The 24,559-nt window shown below is 40.1% G+C and overlaps 1 protein-coding gene across 5 annotated transcripts in view; it reads left to right on the top strand.

The window, feature by feature from the left end:
• Positions 1-24,559, top strand: part of LOC105668842 (uncharacterized) — a 38,415-nt gene that overhangs the window by 8,652 nt on the left and 5,204 nt on the right. For 4 of the 5 annotated variants that reach the window (XM_012361465.2, XM_067354372.1, XM_067354379.1 and 1 more), the window contains 26 exons: positions 45-12,715; positions 13,138-13,492; positions 13,591-13,839; positions 13,916-14,059; positions 14,118-14,447; positions 14,530-14,702; positions 14,768-14,867; positions 16,039-16,202; positions 16,300-16,521; positions 16,611-16,864; positions 16,927-17,090; positions 17,164-17,434; positions 17,533-17,772; positions 17,862-17,994; positions 20,123-20,291; positions 20,358-20,397; positions 20,479-20,614; positions 20,696-20,852; positions 21,270-21,398; positions 21,503-21,847; positions 21,937-22,102; positions 22,174-22,327; positions 22,791-22,917; positions 23,025-23,225; positions 23,341-23,510; positions 23,611-24,288. In XM_012361465.2, coding sequence (XP_012216888.1) covers positions 45-12,715; positions 13,138-13,492; positions 13,591-13,839; positions 13,916-14,059; positions 14,118-14,447; positions 14,530-14,702; positions 14,768-14,867; positions 16,039-16,202; positions 16,300-16,521; positions 16,611-16,864; positions 16,927-17,090; positions 17,164-17,434; positions 17,533-17,772; positions 17,862-17,994; positions 20,123-20,291; positions 20,358-20,397; positions 20,479-20,614; positions 20,696-20,852; positions 21,270-21,398; positions 21,503-21,847; positions 21,937-22,102; positions 22,174-22,327; positions 22,791-22,917; positions 23,025-23,225; positions 23,341-23,510; positions 23,611-24,288 — 17,942 coding nt within the window. The remainder of the gene's footprint in view (positions 1-44; positions 12,716-13,137; positions 13,493-13,590; positions 13,840-13,915; positions 14,060-14,117; positions 14,448-14,529; positions 14,703-14,767; positions 14,868-16,038; positions 16,203-16,299; positions 16,522-16,610; positions 16,865-16,926; positions 17,091-17,163; positions 17,435-17,532; positions 17,773-17,861; positions 17,995-20,122; positions 20,292-20,357; positions 20,398-20,478; positions 20,615-20,695; positions 20,853-21,269; positions 21,399-21,502; positions 21,848-21,936; positions 22,103-22,173; positions 22,328-22,790; positions 22,918-23,024; positions 23,226-23,340; positions 23,511-23,610; positions 24,289-24,559) is intronic. The other variant, XM_067354365.1, reaches the window with a different exon arrangement.

Here is a 24,559-nt window from a genome sequence, read left to right as displayed (position 1 = left end):
TAATAACAATAATTAAATGCTAAAATGTAACGCGGCGTTTATAGAACACAATGTGATCGAGCTACCACCAATGAGATTTGTCAAAGAAACGTCCACTTCCGGTAATTTACTAATGGAAGCCGTAGTAATCGACGTGTCGCCCGATTATTTCGTCAGCGCGGAAGACGGCGATGATTTACGGACGGAAGCCGACTTCGAGGATGTCTCTATTTTGGACGATGTAACGCACGTCCTTTCATCGCCCGAGCGCGATTCTCGAGGCTCTTTGAAGAGATCAGCCCGGTATAATGGAGATGAGGACGAAAAAGCTCCTACCAGGCCACCTCGAAAGAAATCAACGAGCATGTCGTCGTCGAAGAGCGAGAAAAGCCAGCGAATCGAATCTGAGAGCTTTCACAGCGCTCAGAAAGACGAGCCGCCGTTGTCTCCGCTTTCGTCTTTCAAGCAAGACGACAGCGATACTTTTGCGGACGCTCTGTCCTCCGCACACCTCTCTATCACAGAAAGTTTAATCCAGAGACACATTACAGCGGAGGGCGGTGTAGCTGACAGCAGAAAGCGCAGTTTGAGCGCGGGAAGATCAACCGGTTCCAGTCTGGACGACGGTATCGGCGGTGACTCCTCTTTTGACTCTGTCACTGGTGTCCCGAAAAAGAGGAAGCAACGCAAAAAGAAGCAACGAAAAGCCTCTGGAAGCTCTGAGGAATATTCCGGCCCTAGCGACTACGAAGAGAGAGGAAGGAGCAGATCGAGAGATAGAGTTGATGCAATAAAACAGTATCAACTTATAGAATCAATTGATAATACAGAAATGAATGTCAGAAGCGAAATCGAGCGAGAGGCGGTGAAGGAACTGTTGGACAATTTAAGAAGCGCGCAGGAAGTCGGCATCCGTACCTCGGAAGAAATTCAAGAGCCGATAGAAGACATTCTTTTAGAGCCAAGAACAGCTCTGCGCAAAGCGTTGGAGATCTGCGAAAAAGTGCCCGATATTTTAATACCGCTATTCTCCAGTATTTATGAGCGGATCGACGATATATATCGAACACTGGATGCTCCGCAAGGAAAAGATGTGGATATTGAAACCTTGATCGATCTCGAAAGCCCGCTGCATGCGCTGCTGAAAACAATTAATAAAACCACATCGAAGGAAGACGTAGAAGTTATTCGCAATATTCTCGAACCGTCCATTGTTCAATTGTCACACGTTGTCGAAAATCTCGAGTTATCATCTTTGCAGCCTACGTTGGCAGTTTTGAAAATAATCAAAAAACATATTTCCAGCAAGACGAAGGAATTAACCCCGACAAAATCGATCTCCGAGGAATCTCGAAAAGTATCGGAAAAAATTGTAGATCCGTTAATCGACATCCAATCGGCGTTTAGCGCGATCTTAGATTACATGGAACAATCGAAACTTGCGGTGAACGGAACTAGTAGTCCGCAACAAGGATTAACAGCGCCGGGACTCGCGGCGTGCTTAATCGAATTACGAGAGTGCGTGTCTCACATAGCGCACACCGCGATGACGCTGAGAGAGAATGAGACATTAAATAGCTTAATGGAATTCAGAGAGCCCCTGTTGGATCTTCAATTAATTTTGGCGTCGGAGAAACACGATATTCGGGAACTTTCGATGATAAAAGAAACAGCCGTTGCCATTGAAAAATTAAAAAGCGTTGTTGTAACGATACTGCAAAATTCTGCAAATTCCGAAGCAATTTCGCGGGTGAAAACAATTTTCAAAGTACTGGAAGATACCGATGAACAATTGTCAAAATTAGTGGGGCAGCTATCAGACGTGAAAGCTGCTGAGAAACACGTATTAAAGAACCTGAACATCGACCAAAGTTTAAGTAACGTGCACTTTGCTTTATCGTCGGTTTTAGAAAAGCAAGAAAAACATACGGTCTCGTTCCATTTAATTACATGCATTGAGACGTTACGCCAGACAGTCGGTTCTTCGGCCGTTATAATTGCGAACTTGAAGAATCCAGTCGACGATGAGATAACTCGAGAAATTAGTAAATTGAACGAATCGCTGCTGGATCTGCAGAGAGATTTATTAACAGAAAAACACGAACCAGGAGAGGAGCATATTTTAAATAACTTGATAAATCCTATCAGTATATTGAGAGACATAATTCATGGCGTAATTGAAAATAGCTCTTCAATCGAAACAATAACGCCCATGTTGGAATTGTTGGAAGAAATAGAGAAGGATGTAACTCTTATAGCAAAAGAAATATCGAAGAAAAAATCTCAAGAAGCACGTGCTACAAAATCTCAAAAAGAACATGCGGAGGAAAAAAGTAGCTCGAAATCCATTCTCGCTGGTCGAATCAGTCATTCTTTGGATCCCATTAAACATTGGTTATCCAGTGCATCCGAAGTTAGTACAAGAGACGAGATGCAATCTGCACTGAGCTCAACGATCGAGGAATTGAAGAGAGATGTGACTCAGATTGCCATTCAAACGTCATATTCTGAGCCACCAAGTGACGAAAGCTTGATAGAAGCACTGATTGATCTTCGGGAACCACTAATAAGGCTCAAAAACGCCATTTCTGAATACAACGGGCCGGAAGATCTTTCGACTTTAGAAAACTTGAGTCAGCCTATAAAATATCTTTTGCAAACCGTCATGGACGTTCTTCGTGAACATCCGAAAGAGGAGTCTCTACGGCCGATAGCAGATATCGTTGAACAGATCGACAATCAAATACCGATTACGATCAAAGATGCTCTTTACGAGCAAGAACTTAAACAATCTGTCCAAATAGCCAATGTGGAAACGGAAGAAGAAGAAGAGGCCATTACAGCGTCTCGAGAAACAATTCCAGGCACTTTGACAGAAATTACGTCTACATCGTTTGAGGCTGAATCGATCGCATTGCCTGTTGAACAAGCCGTAACAGAAGATACTTCCAAAAAACTAGCTGAGGATGTCGCTTTACAGACTGTAAAGGACGAAAAGCGAGAAAAAGAGGAGAACGCGAAAAAATTAATCGCAATCTTGTCAGAAACCTTGGAAAAAGTTCAACTGGAGATGACTGGTGTTTTGGAAGATTTTGAGGAATCGACTGCGCGAACTACTGCGATCCCTCAATCGAAATTGGCTAATTCCCTCGAGGAGTTAAGAAGAACCGTTTCCACAATACGCGTAATGACCGTCTACGGCGAAAAAATTGAGTCATTTGAAGAAAAGGTCAATCAGACAACTCTTGTACTAACCAATTTAATGCAGCCGCTCACAAATATAAAAGAGCTTCTCTCCAGACCGCACGAGCACGACGTTCCGGAACTTATGATATTAAATCGGCTCACTCCGTTGTTGAACACGATAGAAAACAACGTGATAAAACAAACAGTCGATTTCGTCGGTAGAAGCGGAGATGCAGAAAAAGAATTCGAATTACTTTTGTGCGTGCTGAAGGAAATCAAAGAGGAAGTCCCGATCGTAGTTCAAGAAATATCATCGAGGCGAAAAATTTTAGAATGTCTCTGGGACATCTCGAAGCCTCTGGAAAGCATTACAGAGCGTATGAACGATTTGGAAAAAACAGCGGAGGAAACCCTCGAGGCAGACGTCGCGAAAATTTTAGGAAAACCAATCGCCACTGTGTTGAAAGACATCAAGACAGCTATTCAAGAAGTAAATGTACTTGATCGACGTGGACCAATGGTTCTCGAATTGCGAAATCTTCTCGAACCCCTGCTAGAATTTCATAGCTGTCTTTCAATGGTACAAAGCAGTCGAAGAAGCTTGGTTCCTGAAACCGCTTTGTTAGAAGAAAGGAGAAGCGTTATTCTACGAGCGGTTGATGATTTACGAAAGCAAGTTTGCAACACTGTCGAAGTGATAGCGAATATGGAAGAAGCCCTCTTATTCAATGAATCTTTGACGTCGCTCAATTCCGCGATTCTGCAGGTGCAAAAACAGATTGGCAAAACCGATTATTCGCGCCGATCTAGCAGCGTCAAGATCCCTCTTCAACATCGACTTAGCGGAACGTTGAATCGTATAGCGAGCGCTATAATAGCTTTAGAAGAGAATGCTGATAGAAATACGCACAAAATAGTATCTAAGTGCTTGGAGGCGTTGCAGAAACAAATCTCCTTTACGCAAATACAGTTCATTCAGCTTGGCACAGAGCCGATTGACGAAGAGGCAATCATAGAAGGTTTCCTTTATCCAACTAATCAACTTTTGTCGGCGTTAAACATTCTCAAAGAGAATACGCAGGAAACCCCTTCGGCGATTTCGCATGATTTAATAATTCAGCTTCAAGAACTAGCCGACTCTGTCTCAGAACTGAGCTCGTCTTTGTCGGCGCACAAAGCGGAACTTGTTCAAGAAGGCGCTTCTAAAGGAGCACCGATTATCGAAACCTTTTCCGCCGTTATAGACGTTTTAGACCACGTAAACGATTCTATAATGACCATCGAGAAAGCCAAAGTCGAACAGAATGCAAGCATGGTCATCACGAAAGTGGAAAGTGTCACCGATGAGGTCGTAGAGATATCGCAAGAAGAAATTGAGAGCGTAATGACGATCACGGAAATACCAACATCTAAAGCAGTGGTTCAAGAAGTCACTCAAGCAGAAATTGCAGATACACCTACAGCGACACAAATACCAATTTTGGAAAATCTAGAAGCAGCGAATCGTCTTGAACAAACAGAAGACAGTTTGGCGGACGTGAAAAAGCACGAGAAGAATCAACAAGAAAACGAAGAGCAAAAGCATCTGACAACTCAGATGTCAAAGTTCAATTCTGCAATAAGTAATCTACCACAGCCATTACGAGAACTGGCCAATTTCGTGAAATCTGCCGCGCAAGAATCACTGGTTTCAAAAGCCGAAGAGGACAGGCGGAAAATACAAGAGCTAACATCACTGATCCAAATTTTTTACGATCTACAAGCGACAAATAGTTCCATTAAGACGATATTATCTGCTTCGTCTATTCAGTTACTCGATAGCTCATTTTTTCGTATGAAAGATATACTTACTGATTTAGAACAAGCTGTCGAGACGATCACTTCTTCGGCTCAAGAAGGAGTGAGACCGGAATTAAAGGAGAATATCATGACATTATTACAATCCTTTGCTGAGCCTTTAGACGCCCTTAAAAATGTATTGGCATCCATATATCAGACGATTGATGAAAATAAGAATTTTGACAAAAAAGAAGAGTTATTATCTGCAATTGCAAAAGACTTAATACCATGCATTAATGATACCGTTAAATCTCTAAACACGATTGAAATATCGAAACGTGTTACAATTGCTGATGAGAGAGAAACGGAAATATCAAAAGTAAAAGAAGAAGCAAAAGACATCGAAGAAATAACTGCACGGCCTTTGGAAGAACTCATAGAAGCTATTATGGATTCTCAGGAACAGGTAAAATGCGACAAGACCTCACCGTCTAGTTTGCCTTCTACAGACGCGATTGATTCGAAAGATATTGACGATTCAAAATCGATGGAGAAAACAGAATTAAATAAATCATTCGCAGAGAGATCAGCAACAGAAGATAAAATAGAGACACCACCGCAGATAACTTCTAGCCAAACCGAAGAATTAATAGTCGAAAAGAAAGAAGTGATACAATTAGCAGAGGAATCTTTGGAAAAAGTTGAGGAACAAAGTGTTGCAACGATTGATCAGCAAAAGACAGAATTAGTTCAATTATCTGAAACTGATATTCAGGAAAACCGAGTAAAAATTGAAACTTTGCAAGCGATCATCTCTCCTCTTCAAATATTGCATGAATCATTTAACGAAATCGGAGAAGTGGGAGTTTTGGAATCTATCGACGAGAAAACAGTTTCATTCTCGACTCTAATAGAACCGTTGTTAAATTTACAGCTTGCATTACCGTCCGAAAAAGCCGAAGAAATAAAACAAGACACAGTGCCGTTACAAAAGTTAAATATTGTGTGTGTTTTGGAAGAATTGCAAAGATCAATTGCAACAGTTCGAGAGCAAGTGCAGCTTAATACCGCAGCCGAGGTCGGTGAATCATCGAAGATACGTTTAATGCAAGCTGTCGAGAAACCATTAGAAGATTTAAAAATGTCAGTCGCTTGTATTCAATCTGATCCAACAACTTATCAACTTATTCAGGACGCGGAATTTTTAAGCGCTGAACAGATTGCAGTTCTGCAAACTCTTGCCAAATCGGTGGAGCAATTTGGAGAAAAATTCGTGTGTATTATCGATCAATTAAAAGTAGAAGCAGAATCTGCGCCGCCATTGCAAATCGTTGAGCAAGAAAAACAGAAACTAGATTCGGAAATTGTACATAAAATCGTTGATCCGATTCATGTTCTACGCGAAACACTTTCTGAAATTGAAGAGCTCAACAGTCAAAAAGCAGAATTATTAGAAATACCAGAACAAAAAAGAGACGTTGTTCAATTGAGTGCGGTGATGGAGCCTCTGGAGAAACTCGAACGGTCACTAATGACAGGTATACAACAGATTACAATTGCGCAAGAAGAAGTTACAAAGGAACTTGGCGAAAGTCAAGCTCCGTTGACAAGCGCGAATCTAAAGCCCGTGCTGGAAGAGCTGAAAAATTCGATCACTGTAGTCCAGCAGCAAGTCTCCAGCGAAAATATTCTAGCGGCAAAAACATTGAACGAAGCTCTCGAAAGCTTGAAAACGCCATTAGCAACTGTCGAGGAAATTGTCGATCATTTCGACGAAGTTACTGAAACTGAAAAAGTATCGACTTTGCTAACGTTTGCGAAATCGGTTGAAGAAACAGCGAATCAACTGGCGATTGCAGCTAAGCAAGATATAACGCAGCCAGAAATTCGGGAAACTTCTTTGTTGAAAACGATGACTATTCCAATAGAAGGACTGCAGAGTGCTATTCTGAAACTCGAAGATCGAGTATCTCAAGCGTTGGAAGCAAAGGAAGCAGTGAAAATCGTCGCTTTAGAATGTATGGTACAACCGCTGCAAGAGTTACAGCAATCTTTCTTAACCGCATCTCATCAAGAAATCGCTCTATCTCTGCAACGATTGCCAATCAAGCCGATATTGGACAATTTGAATAAATCCGTGGCCGTGATTCAAGATCAAGTTATGATTGTCCAGGATAATTTACTTGCGGAGGCGAATGCAGACGACTTGGCGATACTTAAAGATTTCGCGAGGTCTCTTGGTAATTTAAGGACATCAACGGTAGTCCTGCAACAGCTGAATGCAATAGAGAACGCTGGTCAACAGATTGTGGAGATAGAAAACGCGTCCGCGCTGCAAGCGTTCGCGAAATCCATTGAAGAGTTCAAAAAGTGTTGCTCGCTTACTGTCGAACGGCCTAGAATTATCGACGCTTTCGCGACAAGCGCGGAACTCAAACAACCGACCAAAGTAGACGCGCAGCTTCTTGAAAATATTATCGCACCTTTGCGGATATTACAAGAGCAGATTTTGATCATCGAAGAGACTAAAATGCAAGAATCCGAGGTCTTAGATGTTGCGGAAACGAGGAAACCAGCTACTGTGTTAAGCAGTCTGGTTGGTCCCTTGCAACAACTTGAGAAATCTTTTGTCGCAACGGTGCAGAAAGAGCACGTAATTGAACACGATGGACACAGTCTAGCGACCGAATTGTCTTCTCTGAACTTGGAAGAGCTCGCTCTGCGACCTATTCTTGAGGAAGTGCAAAAGTCAATCGCGACTGTTCAAGAGCACGTAATATTAGAAGCAGGAAACCAGATCACATCGGAAGCCGATACTAACGCTCTGCTGAAATCGATCGCGCAGCCTTTAGTGGATTTGAGAGCTTCAATTGCGTCTATTCAGCAAGTGACCGCAGTTGCGCCTGATTCCTTAAACGAAATCGCGCAACAACAAAATGTTTCAGCATTGGAAACGTTCGCCGAAACGCTTCATAATTTGACGGAACGCATAGCGATGTGCAATCATCAGCAGATAATTATGGAACCCGCCGATACTATTTCCGAAGGCGCTTCGTCCTTGAATACGTGGGCGGACATGATTGAGGAACCTTCTTCAAAAATCACGTGTCCAATGATAATCGATCAGGGCGCGATTGAGTCGCCAGCCGAAGTCGCAGTGTCGATCTCGGAAGATGAAGCTTCTGCGTTGAAAACGCTAGCGAAGCCTCTGACCGAATTACGAGAATGCTTAGCTGTGATCGTCGATGAGCAAAAAATAGTCGCGCCGAGCGATACAACGACTTCTTTATCGGAAAAGGAAAATATCTCGCTGCTGAAAACAATGATACAGCCTTTGTTAGAGTTAAAAGATGCAGCTGCTGTAATTATTGAAGAACAGGCGGCTATCGAACGCGCTAATGAAAATTCATTTGCTGTCGACGGTAAAAATGAATTTGTCCTTTGTCCTTTGATGGAGCCACTCGAAGAATTGCGCCATTCGATCGCGATAATACAGGATCAGATGTTGATTGAAACACCAACGGAGAGACCGAAGACTGATGTCATATTAAACGCACTGGCTGAGCCTCTGTTCGATCTCCAGCGCGCTCTATCCGTTTTGGAAACACGAGTAATGTCGCCGGATGTTCAGTCGATGCCCGAAGACACGAGCAACAGTTGGATTACGGAATGTCTAGCGATTCCTCTACACGAAATAGAGAAATCCATAGCTGATATTCGACAATGCACGCTAATGGAACCTGAACCTATAAATGTGGAAGAGCAAAGAAAAACTGAAACATCGGACTGGTCGATTGTCGAGAAATTGGCAAAACCAGTGGAAGGCATTAAATCAGCCCTGTCACGAATGGAAGAGAACTCTACCGCAGCTAAAGCTCTCAAAACTATGACAGAACCACTTATTAATGTACAGGAGAACTTATCGTTAGTAATAAACAAACATAACTTAAGTACTGGCGAGGAAGACAGTATCGATGCTGTTGTCGAGTCCTTTTCCAATCTTGAGAATCGCATTTCAGTTGTTAAGAAAGAAATTGTCGACAAACCAACGGTGGATTCTACTTTCGCCACTCTTAATGCACCATTAACCGAATTAAGATGTTGCATTGTGGCTGTAAAAGAATCGCCAAGCGTGTATCTGAAAGATTTGGAGGAATCGTTGGAACACGTGCAGAATGCTTTCGAAACAGTTTTATCCGCGCAACAAAATAAAAAGTTTTCAGAATTATCGACGAAAGTATCGAATACTATTTCCGATATTAACAAGTCAATTGAGTCTGTTGAACACAAACTGGAGCAACAACAAGAGTCGGTGATTGAAATTCACATCGAGTGCCAAGCGCTCGTAATGTTAGCAAAACCTTTACAGAATATTAAACAATGTATCACACAGATACAAGAGAAACCGAACACTGCCAATTTGATGATTAGCGCTCTCCAAAATCTCGATAAATCTGTCGCTATAATACGAGAGCAATCAGCTGATAAACCACTGGCGGAACCGCCACATGTCGATGCTACGATAGGTGTTTCGAAAAGTTTAATACCATGCTTATATGAGTTGCAAGAATCGATAGAAGCGGCAAAAACGTTATGGTGTGAGGAAACAGTATTAGAAGGATTAATAATTCTTGAGAAACCGATTTGCAAACTGCAAACTATGATAAACATTTTGTGTGATCAACTTTTGTTAGAAGAGGCGATTTGGACATTAGATGCGGCACCTAAAAAGAAATCTGTAAAGAAAAAGTTAAAAGAATCTGAAATTGAAACAAGTGTCGAAAAAGACGATAAAACAGATGATATAAAAGTGAAAACAGAAGAAATTAAACCGGCAAAAGATGAAGACGTGTCTATAATAATTAATGACGTAAAAGATAAAGAAGATAAGAAAAAATCAGAAAAAGAAGAGGAAAAAGTAGAACAAAGGAAAGATCAAAAAGATGAAAAATCAATAAAAAAATTGGAATCGCAAAAGGATGATAAATCTACAAAGGAAAAGGAGGAATTTAAGGAGACAGAAGAGCATCAAAAACAAAAGGAAGAGATTATTCAAATAAAAAGTAAAGATGAGGAAGTAATTGAAAAGAAAAAGGAAGCAGTTGAAAAAACGCAGAAAGAGAACGAGGAACAAACAAAACGCGAAAAAAGTGAACAAAAAGTAGAACAAAATGAGAAAAGTATTAAAGATAAAAAAATACAAAAAGATGAAGTAGAACGTCAGAAAACAGAAGAAATTGAAAGATTAAAAAAACAAGAAAAAGCTGAAAAAATAACACAAATTGAAAAACAAGATGAAAAAACAGATATAGCTGAAAGCGTACGAAATGAAATGGAAGAGTCTAAGAAAATCATAGAAGTTGATGAAACTAAAAAAGAAAAAGATGAAAAAGTGGATCAAAAGAAAGAGGAAAAAATTATACAAGAAAAGAAAAAGCCAGATGAAAGAAAGGAAGAAAACCTAGACATAAAGGTAAAAGAAGCAGAAAGTAAGACAACGCAAGAAGTCAAAGAAACAGAAGAAAAAGTGCAATCAAAACAAAAGAAAGAGATTGAAAGAATAGAAAAGACAGAAGAACAAAAAGACGTAAAAGATAAAGACACAATAAAAAAAGCGGAAGAAATGACAGAGCAATATAAGAAACAGGATAAAACTGAAAAAATACAGGATGAGAAAGAAAAACAAATAAAAGACGAAGCAATTGATAAAGCGCAGCAAAAAGAACAGAAAGGTAAACGAGTGAAAGAAGCTGAAATAATAGAAAAAGAAAAAGACAAGCGCGATAACGAAGCGGAAACTAAAGAAATAAAGAAAAAAGAGGAACACAAGATTATCGAAAAAAATGCGAATCTAGAGATGGAACAAGAAGATCTTAAAAATAAAAAATATGAACCTTTAAAACAAAATAAAGACAAGATTAAGAAAGATAAGATTCAGAAAGAAGAAGAAGTTGATAAACAATTGAAAACAGAAAAAATACAAAAGCAACAAGATCAAAAAGAAATAAAGGAAGAAGAGAAAGAGCAAAAGAAACAGGAAATAAAAGAAAAAGTGAAAGAGGAAGAAGACAAGAAAGCAAAAAGCAAAAAAGTTGAAGATCCGGAAACAAAGAAAGAAAAGTCTAGTAAAGAGGAAAAACCAGCACAAGATAAAATAACAGAAGAGGACCAAAGGCGACAGGAAGAAGTGGAAAAATCGAAGAAAAAGGACAAAGAACAAAAGAAAAAGGAAACAATAGAAAAAATAAAAGAGGAAGAAAAGAAAAAAGACGAAAAAATTGTAGAATTAGAAAAACAAAAAGAAGAATCTAGTAAAAAAGAAAAACCTGTAGAAAAGATAAAAGAAGAGGAAAAAAGAAAGGATGAAACTAAAAAATCGAAGAAAGAAAATGATGAACAAAAACAGATAACTCAAATTGAAAAAGCAAAGGTAACAGATGACGGTCAAGTAAAAACAAAAAAGGATATACAAGAGGATAAGGAAAAGACCACGCAAGAAAAAGATAAACGGGAAGATAGAAAACTAGAAAAAGAAAAAGAGGAAATAAAAAGGAAAAAAGAGGATACTGTTAAAACTGAAAAAGAAAACGCGGTGGCGCAACAACCGCAAAGTGAATACATAAATGACGTAAAGAAAGAATATAAAGAAGTAAAAGAAGATCGAGAACAAGATAAAAAGACACGTCTAAATCAAAAGGAAGACGAAAAACTAAGCAGGAAAATTCAGGACATACAATTAAAAGAAGATAAAGGTTCGCATTTAAAGTTGGACGAGGAAAAACAAAAGGATAGGAGAATACTTCGTAGGCAACAAGAAGAGAGCAAATCGCAATTTAAAGAAATGGAAAGAGAGAAGATGCAGAGACAACAGAAATCTCAAGACGACGAAAATTGGTTGCGCACAAGACAAGAAAAGCATATTAACAGAGGTGAATACAGAATACAGAGTGAATACAGAGATGAATACAGAATTCAAAAAGAGGAAACCGATCGTCAAAAAAGATATGATGACAGCAGGCTTCGTCAAATAGAAATAGAGCGTTCGGAAGAGAAAAGAGCCGTCGGGCGATCCAGAAGAGAAGAGGCCGACTATGTGTTTGGAGCAGATATGGAAAGATTACAGAAAAGAAGCGAGGAAACGAGAATCAGGAGAGATGAGACTGCTAGATTATTACGGGAAGAGGAACAAAGATTACGAAAAAGACAAGATGAGGAGATATTGAGAAACAAACACAGAAGGGAGGAACAAAGAAGAGAGAATGAATGGTCCAGAAGACGTGAAAATGAATCCGATCGCTTTCTTAAGAATATGTTGGAGAGCAAATACAGCTTCGACAAATCGGCTTCAATGTTTTTCGACGCCGACTATTCGACTCGAGAGTATACTTCTTCGTATGACTCTGGCATCTCAGGGCTTTCTAGCACTTCCAGATCATACAGCTGGAGAGATTCCTTGACATCGTTAAATAGAAGAAAAATCGACGATTACTGGGATTATAAGTTACGCGGATCTTTCATGGATAAATATTACTTCGATACAGGATCGTCATACAGAAGGCGCAGGAAAAGAGAAAACCGCATGATTCGCGCGAGATCAATTAGTTTATTGAAGTACGAAGATTACTCGACTGGCGATAGCGATTCCACTATTGTGCCGAGCACACACATCCGGCCTGTACGATACACAAAGGCAGAGACTATCTCACGTATCAATCTCGATACTTACGACTCTAGTTCGTCCAGTTATACTTCCGGTCACAGCCGAAGCGAGGTAGCTATTCAATGTCCAATTATTTTTTAATATCTTATAAATAAAATTATATTCCGATAGTGATGCAAACTCGAAACCATGGCACCGCGACAGAGGAAGTACGCACACAAGTGTACCGGTAATCGAATAGCTAAACGCACACGGACACGTGACGTAGGCAATTTTCACCTGTGTGCGTGCTTCCCCTATCGCGATGTCAGTGGTTTCGAGTTTGCATTATTGCATTCCAATAATAATTTTATAAAAACAACGATAGTGTTTGAGGATCCAAAGACAGATAAAAGTTCTTTTAAATTTCCTTTTATTGTCCTTTAAAAGAACTTTCATCTGTCTTCGGCCTTGGATCCTCAAACACTATCGTTATTTTAAATTTCAAGGGCCTTTAAACACATATTATTTATAAAAACATTTATTTGATACAGATTCTTCCGTGGGACAAACCAAAAAAACCATCTTTCTGCACAAGATTAACAAACAGAGTCGTAGGAGTTGGAATGAGAATAAGACTGACTTGCACCGTTCTCGGTAATCCAGAACCACGCGTGTACTGGACAAAAGACGACCAAAAATTAGATGCCACAGCTGGTCGCTACAAAATGCGATACGAAAATGGCATGGCTTATTTGGAATTACATGACGCACTTCCTGCGGACGCCGGGATATATACATGCGTAGCTGAAAACGCGCACGGCACTTCGTCCACCGAGTCTACCTTGAGAGTCTACTCCGACTATAAACTTACGCATTCACCTCCAACTTTCGTAAAGTCAATAAAAGGTATGTGTGTGCACATATATGATATTTATTTTAATTTTTATATAAATAAACTTGTAAGCGTAATTGCATTTTAATGTAAAAATGTTTTTAAATCGTAGACACTTATCGATACTCCGACCATAAGCTCATTCTGGAATGCCGTGTAAGAGCACATCCGGCTCCTTTGATTTCGTGGCTAAAAGACGGAAAGATTCTTCAGGGCGAACGTTACAAATCGAGCTATCTCGATGACGACGTGTATCGATTAGAAATAACAGATCCCAATGTCGCAGATAATGGACAATACACGTGCCGCGCGGTAAACGAGTTACATACGGAAGAAATATCTCATATGGTTCATGTTGAAGGTGATTAGAATACAATTATATAAATTAATATAGTTACGTTGAAATATAAACAATAATATAATTTTTTGTCTCGCAGATTGGCAATCTGCGAGACAAAACGTTCGACGATATGGGGACGAAACTGGATCAGAGATTGTGCGAAGGCCACGATTTTCCAATATCCTAAGCGATCACTGTGTAACTGCTGGCGGGACCATCGCTCTTCAAGTAGAAGTTAAAGGTGAGTATAATGCTTGAGTGACAAATTAAATTGTAAAATTCTCATTGATTTATTGAAGGTGTACCAGCTCCGGAAGTGAAATGGCTACGCGGTGATCGAAGGGAACCGATCGCGATACCAAAGGCAAAAACTTTTGTCGAGCGTGGACTGCATACGTTAATTGTACCCGAAGCGACAGAATCAGAAAGAGGTACATACGTGTGTAGAGCGATTAATGCTTACGGACAAGTGGATACAAGCGCGACAGTGGATATAATATCAACGAGTGCTATTGATGGGGGAAAACCGGCGATATTCGCTTCGAGACCGTCTAAAAAATCGATTGATGTAACCATTGGCGAAGACGTCAGTATATCGTTCCGAGTCAGCGGCACCCCTAAGCCGCGAGGTATCATCAAATATTAATTTGATATTATTATTTTTTTCTTTCTTTTCTTGTTTTTCACTTTTTTTCCCCCTCATTGTTCTAGTAATATGGATGAAAGGATTGACGGACATTACGGACGGACCGAGATCGTACAAGGAGAGTATCGATGATTATGTTAGATTAACATTAAAAAGAGCCATACCTTCTGACGAAGGAACCTACTGCATTCTGGTCAAAAATAGATACGGCTGTGATAGAAGCTTCTTCTCAATTAAGGTGAGAATATTCATCGATCTAATTAAAACGACAAGAAAGATATAATCAGTAACATGTTTAAACAGGTGAAGCAACGTGCCAGGTCGTTGACCCCATCGCCAGATTGGAATTCCGTTACCGAGCGTGACGTAGAAGAACATGATGACGACATGTCTTACGTGAGAAGTAAGTAACTTTGCAATTATTTTGTAATATCGATTAAAAAATAGTGGTCATGGAGGAACGTAAGATTTTGTAATATTATTTGCAAGGTGAAGTCATTTAACGTCACGTAATAATTCTAACTTAATATTACACACATACAAGATATTATTGTAACCCAAAAAATTAAAATTAGAATGACAAACAGTTTGCACCAACTGCAATATTGTACGCTTGGCTTAACTTTTAATGGCTGGACGCCAGTTTAATGCCTGAACTAAGTAGCCGCGCGCAAATTGACGTCAATATTTAGTTTGATTATTCATCGGGCTGATATGCTGACCGAAAGTGTTCTTAACAAAACATAGATTGATCTTAGAAATGATATAGAAAGAGTTTTTTCAGATGTAATCTCTCAATTCTCAGAATTCAGAATTGGCATATTCGCGGAAGATTGTAAAGTAGCACTCGTAACATAAAATAAACACGATACGAGAATATCCAAGTTTCTTTCATTCGAGACGCGGGTTATTTTCGTTTGCCTTCCTTACTCATTTCCCACCAACGCCTCGCAGGCTCCACAAATTTGAAATTCAGTCGCTGTCGGAACGCGAATCATTTCGTATGCTCTACTTTTCGAAAAGTTTTCTTTTACACTTTGTGTTAAAAAGAGAAGCATTTCTCAAAGTGAAAAATTATTCATTCGTCGCATCGACATTTTTAGCTGTCTAAAAACATTATATTGCCACAAATTTACCATTGTATTTTTATCACTGTTATTATATAATATATTAAATTCAATTATCTTTTAATAAAAAAACCTTCACCTGTTTAATTATACACGTTTTTATAAGTACATAAGTCGAGGGAATAAAATAAAATTTATCATGAAGCCGCACGATCATGGAATCGTCATCGATGACGAAAACGGAGATATGACTATCTCGCGTATGAGACGTTCGTGGACAAATAAGGATTGTTTGATCATTGACTTTTTAGAATATTTGTACGGACACCGAGGTTAGTCCGTGAATATTGTCAATATAAATCTTGTTCAGAAATTTCATATTTAAATATGAAAAAGGCTTATATATTTATAATGAATTCTATAATTCTATAATAAATTGAGAAATAATTCTATAAATCGATGATTCTATAATGGATTCTAATTGTGTGATTTTATGATTTTTATCAGACGTGCCCGGTCCAATTAGTAGCGAACCCGTCGCTATAGACGGCGGAAAAAATTGGCTATCACTGACTTGGGGTAAAGCGGAAAGAAGAGGACCCGCGCCAGTGATCGCGTATAAAATCGATGCTTGGCTCTTAGGCGGTGACGGAGGCGCACGATGGGCAGAGGTAAGATAAAAAGAATTTTAATTCAATTAATCCAATTTAATAAAAAGAATTTTAATTCAATTAATCCAATTTAATCGTTTAAAACTCGTTTTGTCAGCTGGGAATTACACCGATCAACGCGTTCGACGCGTTCAATTTACGGCCAGGCGGAGAATACAAGTTCCGCGTAACACCGCGAAATCGTTACGGATGGGGCGAACCAGTTACCATGACAAATTCGGTGTTGGTGAGTGAAAGTACCGACCTTCCGGAATTTACGAGGATTCTGCCAGGTCAATTAAAGGCTCTCGAGGGAACGCTCGTAAAATTGGAATGTGAGGCAAGTTCACGAATAACGGCACAGTGCCGTAGTTTTTAATTAATTAATGCTTCACATGCTTACACACGCTTTTGAATAATTTCTTTCAGATCCGCGGTGATCCTAAGATGGAAGTACGATGGTACCGCGAGTCAACGGAGATTGATCCGCGTAACGATTCAAGATTCGCAATATATTACAATGGTTTTAAATGCTCTTTGACGATTACGGACGTGAAAGAGAACGATTCCGGAAGATACGTATGCGAGGCGAGCAACAAAATCGGTAAAATGTCGTCGTTTGCCAGGGTCTTCGTTGTGACAAATCCAAAGATTATTGAAGCCGATGCAAAACTCAGAACAACGTAAGTAGATCTACTATTTCGATTTGCAACAAGGCCAGTATGCTAATGTACAATTCCGTTAGAAGTATGAGCATCGAACCGGAAGACAGACCGCCACAATTCGCCATGAGACTGCGAGACAGACGAGTGCAAACGACCTATCCGGTAAGGCTTACTTGCCAGGTCATCGGATATCCTGTTCCGGAGATCACGTGGTACAAAAATGGAGCAGAGATAGTTCAAGATGGTAATTATCTCACTCGTTAATGCAACGTCCAGTGTGAAATCGATCTCCCGTCAAATATCCGTTTCTGATTCAGATCATCACATCTTTTGGGATGACGATGCGAATTTTCACACTCTGGAAATAATTCATTCCACTCTGGACGACTCCGGATGTTACATGGCGACGGCGAGAAACATAAACGGCTCGGTATCTTGCCGTTGTACTCTTATAGTAGATAAGGGAATTCGGGCTTACATAGCTCCGGAATTTCTTCGCGGTCTCGACGCGGCTTATACGATTCACTCAGGCGGGGAACTACGGATGTCTGCACAACTCGAGGCTTATCCGAGCGTCGGCGTCGTCTGGTAAGGCGATGATTACAATTAACAGTACAGTTATTTCGCGTTTGACGCAATGCAATTCGGAATGCGTGACTCACTCCTCTCGCGATCGTATCACGCAGGCATCGCGACGGTATTCGTCTACGACCTAGCAGAAGGGCCGTGATGACATTAAGTCACGATGGCACCGTCCAATTTTCTCTGGCCAATGCTATCGCGCGAGACGCCGGAGTTTACAGTTGCACCGCAACGAATGTGGTCGGTCATGCTGAAACATCCACCAGAGTAGCTGTTATCGAGTCCCAGGATCAATTATCCATCGATGGACCACTCGATATCGCGATCACATCTCCGGATATACCGTGAGTCTTATCATTGCAATATTTCGGCGTACATTGAGAACAAAGTTGCTAAAAAAAAAAAAAAATAAAAAAATAAAAATTGCTCCTAGATATTCGAAGGAACCTCTTTTCGTCACGAAACCATTATCGACCGAAGCAGTCGAGGGCGATACGGTCGTCATCCTCTGCGAAGTTGTCGGCGATCCTAAGCCAGAAGTGATATGGTTACGCGACTTTCTCAAGGTAATCTGTACGATTTTTTCTCCGCTTTTCAACTTATTGCATTCGTTAGTTTTTTGCTCCTTTCCAAATACACGTTTCTTCCATACTCGATAGTAGCGATGATGTAATCGAGCAAGCTTCAAGGAGAGTTTCAATGTGTCGGTGGTTAATTAATCGCAATTAAATTGCGGGTGGCCGTAGAGAGAAGCAAATATTGTGCAAATGGCGAAATGACGTGTATCTAATGCTGATCCTTGATCCGCGTTATGTGGGTCAAGGTGGTCGCGAAAAAAATCCCCGCGTAATAGAGCATATTATATCCATAAATGGGCAAGGCATTGTATGCGCCGAGGAAATGGCATTGACATTGAATGGTGCTTTAAACGGCGATGCGTTACGTCATGTTACATTTTTAATACGTACAAAAGAATCAGATATTCAACATATCGCGCACGAGAAAGGAATACTTGCTGTCAATTGACGATATACGAATTCAAGAATGGGAAACGGAAGTCGTGCGTTGACCGAAGAAACGTCAATGCATGGATGCGCATCCGCGTCACTACGGAATATCTGCATAATCGCAAAATATATACGGAACAGTGTCCCCACTTGTCGTCGGCAGAGTCGGCTTTCTTCGTCGATGAATCGGTACTGTAATGTACGGAGCGGCAAAACAGTCGTCGCGTAACTTTGGCGAACGAACAGAGCCGCTCCGTCTTCTATATGACACGATAATGTCGCGCTGTGTGTAAAACGCAAATTATTATTTTTATATATGTAGTGTAATGTGAATTAATTTTATACAACTTTTATATAACATTAATGAACGGGAATTTAATTAATCTAAACAATACTCATTGGAAAAATTAGATTCAACTCAATGTGGTATACGATAGTGTAAGTGCAACATTAAGTTAATTTAATTATTTATTTAGCAGAAAAAAAATAAGGAATCGTGGCTTAAATCAAATTTAACAGGATTAGACAAAATTCTACTAATAAATTAAATACGTGCATCACAATTCATTTCTTACAAAAATTAGCCGCGTAAAAATTGCAGTACGCATTCGATTAAGATAAATGTGCCTAAACTTGTTTTTAGCGATCACAAAATTTTTAAAATTAAAAATCGATTTTTCTGAATAAATAAATAAATTGTATTTAATTGGATTATTCTGCTTTGGTATGTGTAAATATAAATAAATTTGTATAGCATGCACCGTTGATTTACATAGTGACACCCCCGAGAATCCTTGCAAACTGTCTCTATGATATAATTTATGGTCTTTCGCGATCGGGAAGTATCCTGCGCATAAATTCTCACGTAGGCGATCCTAATGTGACAGGTGCAAGATAGATACGCACATCTCGAAAAGGTCATTATGCTACAATTGGAATTCCAAGATTGAAAATTAAGTGTCTTCCCGGCGGTCTGTTGCTTGCTACGCTTTTAATGCAAATTACATTGTCAAATTTATCAGGCATGAAAATGTATGATGAAAACAGTATGACAAAAATATAATATATATTCGTATACTCATATAATATGCACAACGAGATCAGACTGCAACGATCTGTTCGACTTTCGCTCCCTATATGGGTTAGAGCCATGACGAAGATATCTCTCACCTCTCTTTTCTCCCTGTCCTCTCCGCTTCCAACATCGCATGCCGAGTTTTAACCCCGTCCCGCAATCTTGCGTAACAACTAACGTCCAAAAGTCTGTTGATACAACAGACGCAATCTGAGCGTGACTCGCTACAGCGGAATCACGCATCACACGTAATGGTCACGATCGAGGACACGCTAAGCGTCATCCAAGCCGATATATCTTCGTCGTTTATTATGGTTTCGCGCGCTTAGATCCGCCGCCAATGATTGACGTTGTGGCAACGTTGTCTAAATCGTCTCTACGTTATTTCAAGTTACTTTGAATCGCTTCTTTATGTTTCCCCGGCAATGCGCAGCGTCGCGCACGCAGTCCGCTTATGCGTGTTATTGCCGTCAGCGATAAAACTCCCGCGTGTGAAGTAAGCGAAAACGTCGATAAGCGGCAGTAAGCATTCGCGATACAGCATTCAGCTGCTCGCAGCTCGCAATCTTAGATCTCTGCGCGCACGTATCTCACACGAGTTCTGTTTTGCAGCCCGACTATTACAAGGACGCGCCTCACTTTCGGTTGGTGGGTGCAGGGCCACAATATCGGTTGGAAATACCTTACGCCAAGATCGATTTTACTGGCACGTATTCCGTGATAGCCCGCAACTGCCATGGGGAAGCTAAAGCTGTAATTTCTTTACAAATTTATGCCAAAGGTAAGCCTCAAGACGCGAACGAAACACGTCGCGCAAGTCTAATCCAACGATTTTTTTTTTTTTCAGGCCAAGGCAAAGAGGAGCAAACGCAAAAGTCTTCTCACGGGTGAGCTATTGCAAAAATTCAGTCGTACCTAAATGCGCAATGCTGTTTGCTATTCCATTAATGAAACATTACACTCTATAGAAAAGTGCTGACCTTGCCAATCGTAAAGAGAGATCTGCGAGATCTTAGGTGTTGCGACGGCGACGCTGTTTCTTTAGAGTGCAAGGTTTACGCAACGCCGGAACCGCCCTTGGTTCGTTGGGAACGAGGAGGCAAAGTAATAAAAAAAAAAAACTGATGCTCTATTAAACGATGTGTGATTCACGAACTATAATGCGCAACATATCTCTTTCGTCAGATTATAGCTATGGTGGGCGATTTTGCCTCTGATTTCGACGGTGAAACAGCGCGATTAAGCATCCAGCACGTTTATCCCGAGGATGAAGGGGAGTATACATGTGTGGCATACAACGATCTTGGAAAAGCGTATACATCAGCCTGTCTAGTCGTGGATGGTAATTTTACATAACTCTCGGCTACGCTTCACAAAAGCGTTTTAAATAGACGTGCGGTCGCAGCCGTCCTTTTGAATTATGTTCGCATTTGTCATGCTAATCGTCGGCTACTTTTAAAGAGTACCGATGTGATTAACGTCGACAAGTTAATCATAATTTTGTATAAGTAATTTTTAATGACGTGTATTCGTCACTGATATGTGACAAATTTAATTACAATCTTTCTTTATAAAAAATTATATTGCTGACGATATCTTGTCGCATTTCTTATAATTTTCTCAGAAGAATATGCAGAAGCTTGAAAAAGTTTAAAAATTAGTAACAATTTTTTCTCTTTTTGAGAAGATCATGTAGTGTGTCAAAAACTGCTTGAAAAATTTCGTATCTCGTAAAGATCTGAATGAATATGTGTTGCAGTGCCTGAAGGAAAAGAAAATATACTGAACCAAAGGTTGACGAGGCCAGTGGGTCTGCTGTCAGCAGGATCGACACCGAGATCAACACCAAGGTCGACTCCAATCAGAAGCTTGTCCCCGGCAGTCCCTCGTAAGTTTAAGCTAAAATAGAAAAAGCTCAATCTAATAAAAAAAAACAAGCAAAGAAACAAATAACAATGATATTAAAGATAATTGGATAAAAATTACCTTTAGACGGACGTGAACTCAGATCGCCGCAAGTTCTGCCGCGGAGCGCCACGTCGAAACGTCCGAAGGTCTGCCCGCCGAAATTTTACGCGGTGCCGCACAACCGCCTGGTCCAGGAAGGTGAAACTGTGCGCTTCCAGTGCGCCGTGGTTGGTCATCCCGCGCCCTGGGTAAGATGGGACAAAAACGGCACCATCGTAACACCAAGCGCGAGAATCACCATCAAGGAACGGGATGACGTTAAGATCCTCGAGATAATCGACGTGATGCGAGAGGACGCCGCTCTCTACAGAGTGACGGCGGAGAATGATTTCGGGCGGATCGAGGCCAGTGCTCGACTCGAAGTAATAAGTACGTATTTATCTCGCACAAAAGATATCCTTTCTGCCTTACGAATCTTTTTCAAATCCATTAATTTATTGTTAATTAATTTGGAAAAGATCGATATGAGTCGACGAGTCGGACTATCAGAACACGAAGCGCTTCACCTAGAACTTATCCGACATTCGATCGCAGTCTTCTTTCGACCACCAGCAGAGTAAACGGACGCCTGCAACTGGAGTGTCGCGTAAGAGGAACGCCGACCGTAACGCCAACGTGGCACAGGTGAAAATGCGGAGACTTTAACGCAAGACAGATCTGTGAGAAAAAATATCATTTATGAAATTTTCCCACAGAAACGGACAGCCGTTGGAACGTTCCGCTAGAATAAAAAGATATTTCGACGGTACGACGGCCAAAATCGAAATAACAAAAGTGAAAGCTAGTGACGCGGGTGAATACACTTGTGTGGCAACCAATGTCCTTGGGTCAACGAGGAGTACTTGTCAGGTGAATGAATCGCCATTTTCGCCACTTAGTTAGCCTTTGTTAGCCGTTCGCGTGAATTTTTCGGCAATTTAGTGGCAGCTTAAGACGTGGAAGGGCCAGTAAATTATTGCAATGTGATATGAAATTATAATATGTGTTGAAAAGTTTTAAAGATCGCGTAAAGAATTTTATTTTCTATTTTGTTTTTTCCGCACATTCGACACGAGTAATAGATATCGCTTATTCGATTACACCAAATAATCTGATTTGTTGTCGGATCGCTAGCGGGGCTTGTTTCGCTCATTATTATTTCGGCTTTCGGGAAGACAACATTTTTTCCGAGGCGAGTGAGCTCTTGACTTGAAAAACAAACGCGGGTAACGCAAAGTCAAGCGATCAGTGTATTGCCATCGACAACGTCTGTGTATCTCTATATTATCTTATACCTTCAAATTTTCATTATATCACGTTTTTTTATCTACAGGTAACTGTACTAAATAACCATAATTCATCTATGGCGGACAAGAGTGCACCGCGATTTCTGCAATTGTTGCCGGAAGAATCGATTGTCATGGAGAATCATTGTCACGAATTTCAGACTGGAGTCACAGGTAGAATTGGTTTTATTCTTCGAATTTTGTACCTCACTGAGCTTTTGAGAAAGTCAATTAATATAGATTTAAAGTCAAATACATTTTTCTTGTTTTTAATGTTACAGGCACACCTCCTTTCACAGTCGCTTGGTGTAAAGATGGTCGCGAATTGCCTGACAATGATTGTTATAAATATATCATATATGGAGATGGTGACGTTGCTCTGAGATTATCTGAGGTTCGTCCTCAAGATGCAGGCGAATATACCTGTGTCGTACGAAATGATTTCGGTGTCGCATCCTGCAGTAGTCTTTTCGCTGTGCAAGGTTTGATTTGTTTTTGCGTTATTATATTTCAATTCTTAAATTATTGATTTTAATATTGTTAATATAGAACACTTGCCTGTATATTTAGTTCTAATCTTTTAATATCTTGCGTTAGACTACAAAGACGCTTCCAAATTGGCACCGCAATTTACAAAAACTCCACTGTCAACTGTCGTCGCTAAAGGCGCCACTGCTTGCTTTTGCGCTCGAGTGCAATCTGGAAAAACCACGGAAATTATTTGGACGATTAATGGGAAAGACGTTCGAGAAAAAGCGAATTGTAAAGTACGTAAAGTAAAATATACGAATAAATTAATAATTGCAGACTTACAATTTAAACATTATTTAACACATTGCTTGTAATTATTTATTTGTGTGTTTAAAGATCGAAAAAGATGGCAACGTCAGCATCTTGAGAATACGTGACACATCATCGCGCGACACGGGAGAGATTCGATGCACAGCCTCCGTGAACGGAAAGGGTCCGTCCATCAGTTGTAGTGCCAAATTGCGACTGCAACATTCGCTATACGATCTCGACGATTCTGTGAAAAGTCTTAAAGATATTCAATTACCGGAAAAAGTCGAGTTAAAATATCGGCGACGATGTGAAGAATCGCCAACACGTATCAGATCATCTTCATTTCCTCGTCAAACTGCATCGTGTACTAAACATGTTTCTCCTTTGCTAGCAAGGAAACGCATTTCCAATAATGCTAGTGTTGCAAAATCACAATTTAGAAATGATCTATCAGCGCACAAAATTGCAGAGAAATATTTAGATAATAATGTGGAATTTTCGAACGATCGATCATTATCGTCATCAAACGAGACAGCTATAACTGATACTTCCGCAAGATTGTTATGGCCAAGAAAAGAAGAACACCGTCAGAATACAAATGTCATATTGAATGAAGAACACGCAGAATCGTGTCTAAAAGAGTTGATAAAAGCTACGATAATCAAAGAACCAACTGACGTCACCGTGTTCAAAGAAAACAGGGTAGCACTTAGAGTCACTTATCAAGGATTTCCCGAACCGACGGTCAAGTGGCTTCAAGTGGTAGGTTTATTTTTTTTGCTTGCAATTCAATTTTATTGATTAAGAACCGAGCTGAATGAGAAATATTCATTTCCAATAATTTAATGACGCGTGTTACATAATTCTGATCTTTCACACAAGTAGATTATGTATGTAACAGAAGCTATTCTCAACAAAGGTTGCTTTGTTTCGCGAATATAACGCAAGCTACGTCGATGTAAATACGCGCGGTCAAATTCCATTAATCTAAACAACTTTTATTAGTCTTATCACGACGCGAATAAACGTGAAC

The sequence above is a fragment of the Linepithema humile genome, chromosome 1, assembly GCF_040581485.1.
Source record: "Linepithema humile isolate Giens D197 chromosome 1, Lhum_UNIL_v1.0, whole genome shotgun sequence".
Taxonomy (NCBI): domain Eukaryota; kingdom Metazoa; phylum Arthropoda; class Insecta; order Hymenoptera; family Formicidae; genus Linepithema; species Linepithema humile.
The sequence above is the reverse complement of the archived record's forward strand: the minus strand, read 5'-3'. Positions and strand labels throughout refer to the sequence as shown.